This window comes from Condylura cristata, unplaced genomic scaffold (assembly GCF_000260355.1).
Source record: "Condylura cristata isolate star-nosed mole 26May11 unplaced genomic scaffold, ConCri1.0 scaffold00008, whole genome shotgun sequence".
NCBI lineage: Eukaryota > Metazoa > Chordata > Mammalia > Eulipotyphla > Talpidae > Condylura > Condylura cristata.
Genome location: NW_004567109.1, coordinates 6,338,462 through 6,340,379, shown reverse-complemented (window position 1 = coordinate 6,340,379; position 1,918 = coordinate 6,338,462). Strand labels below are relative to the sequence as shown.

Here is a 1,918-nt window from a genome sequence, read left to right as displayed (position 1 = left end):
ATTTTTAAGCAACTCAAAAAACAACTTCTCATTTCTCATTTTCCCACAAAATGAGAAGTGGTGTATTTGTGGAACCAGCTCCCATACTGCTTTCTGACCACGTTAAAGATTAATAGGAGCATGTTGGGGTTGGCCCAGTGGTCGTGAGTTCAGTCCCTATCAGCTGGCTGATCGTGGGCTTCCAGGATAGACAGCCTAGTTCATAGTTCCCAGAGTCAACCAGTGTAGCAGATGTTTATCTCTGGACATCTGTTAAGTCCCCTGTTTACTCAGAGACAGTGGCTGGGTGCTAGGAAGACAGGGAAAGGCCACAGGCCATAGTCCCGACCTCCCCTGGTCCGTAAGGGCGGAAGCCGGTGAGCAACATGGATAGTTCAGGGCCTGAGGGGAGACAGCATAGCTCCAGGTGCAGCGACGGGCAGGTTCTGAGGGTCCTTAACCAAGAGCAATGACTAGAGAGTCAGCTTTTCCCTAAGAGATGGTAAGAGGCCAAGAGCAGACCAGGCCTCCGAGCTGAGGGGCGCCCTTACTCCTGCACGCCCAGAGAGGAGGAGACCCGGGCGGGCTGGCCGGCCAGGGTCTCAGCGGGTCGGCCGGTTTCGCAGGCCTACCGCTGGATGATCGACTCCAGAGACGAGTTCACGGAGGAGCGCCTGGCCAAGCTGCAGGACCCGTTCTCGCTGTACCGCTGCCACACCATCATGAACTGCACCAGGACCTGCCCCAAGGTAGGCGCTGGCGGCTCGCAGTTTGCCCGGGCTGTGCCGCAGGCGCAGGCTGGCAGAAAAACCCGGCACTCAGGCGGAGAGGGCGGGAGTGCCAGTCAGTCAGGATGGAGTAAGGGCTGCTTACTAGAGACACTGGAGGGAGGGGTCTGCCGCAGGAGCCGTGACCAGACCTGCCCACAGCAGCGCGAGCAGGGGACCGGATTCCCCTCGCTGTCACCAGCGCCGCTCTCCTGTCTCAGGTCCTGCTTCTTAGCTCTCAGTCGCTTTCTGCTTATACTTCTGTTTTCATGGCTCACCTTGACCTTTAGCTTCTACCTTCTGCCTGTCCTGTCAACATTCCTCAGCTCAGTGTCCTCCAGGGAATGTCAAGGCCCGAGGCAGCTTCCCAGCAGCCGCGCCAGAGGGGCCAGCCGTGGGGTAGCAGGCTAATCAGAGCCATTGTCAGAGAAAGGAAAGACGGGCTCTGGCAACAGGAAGTGCAGGCTGGCCACTTCCCTTGCCCTGATTGCACCGGCGGGGCAGGCGTGTCCAGCCCACGGTCACGGACGCCCCTCCCTGGCCGGGCTCACTTACTGTGGGGCATGGATCCTCTCCTTTTATCAAGGGGCTAAATCCAGGGAAAGCTATTGCCGAAATCAAGAAAATGATGGCTACCTACAAGGAGAAGAAAGCTTCCGCTTAACTGTTCCGGTGCTGACCCGACTGGCCCCAGCTCAGCTGAACGTGATTTATACCTGATTGGAGTTCCTCCAAAGGTCTTGATTTTCCATGAACGCAGCATGTATAATAAAAATTTTAAAAAATAAAATAAATGTTATTCTACTTTACTAACAAAGAAAATCAAGCCTGTTCTTTTTACTTGCTGCGGTGGATGTGAAGATGGCAGAAAGAGGAACCCTTGACGGGGGAGCCGGGTCTGGGCATCAGCTGGGGTCCTGCAGCTGGGGCGGGTTCCAGCTTCGCCACTCACCAGCTGCACCTCCTCAGGCAAGTTCCTGCTCCTCTTTGCTCCTCCATTTGCTGGTCTGAAGTGGGGTCACCATCAGGCCGGCCTCACCCAGACGCCTGGCACTGAGCAAGCACTCGGTGAGTGCTGGCACTCCTCATGGTACAGTGTCCCGCTTCCCACAGCGCTCAGTAGTAGAATCACTAGAGCAGACTGTGGTGCATCCTTTATCTCACTGGCACAG

The 1,918-nt window shown here is 56.2% G+C and overlaps 1 protein-coding gene across 1 annotated transcript in view; it reads left to right on the top strand.

Moving 5' to 3' along the window:
- Positions 1–1,559, top strand: part of SDHB (succinate dehydrogenase complex, subunit B, iron sulfur (Ip)) — a 15,398-nt gene extending 13,839 nt beyond the window's left edge. Inside the window, exons 6-7 of the mRNA XM_012722086.1 lie at positions 489–728; positions 1,333–1,559. Of these exons, the coding sequence (XP_012577540.1) occupies positions 489–728; positions 1,333–1,410 (318 nt within the window). The 3' untranslated portion in view covers positions 1,411–1,559. The remainder of the gene's footprint in view (positions 1–488; positions 729–1,332) is intronic.
- The last annotated feature ends 359 nt before the right edge of the window (positions 1,560–1,918 follow it).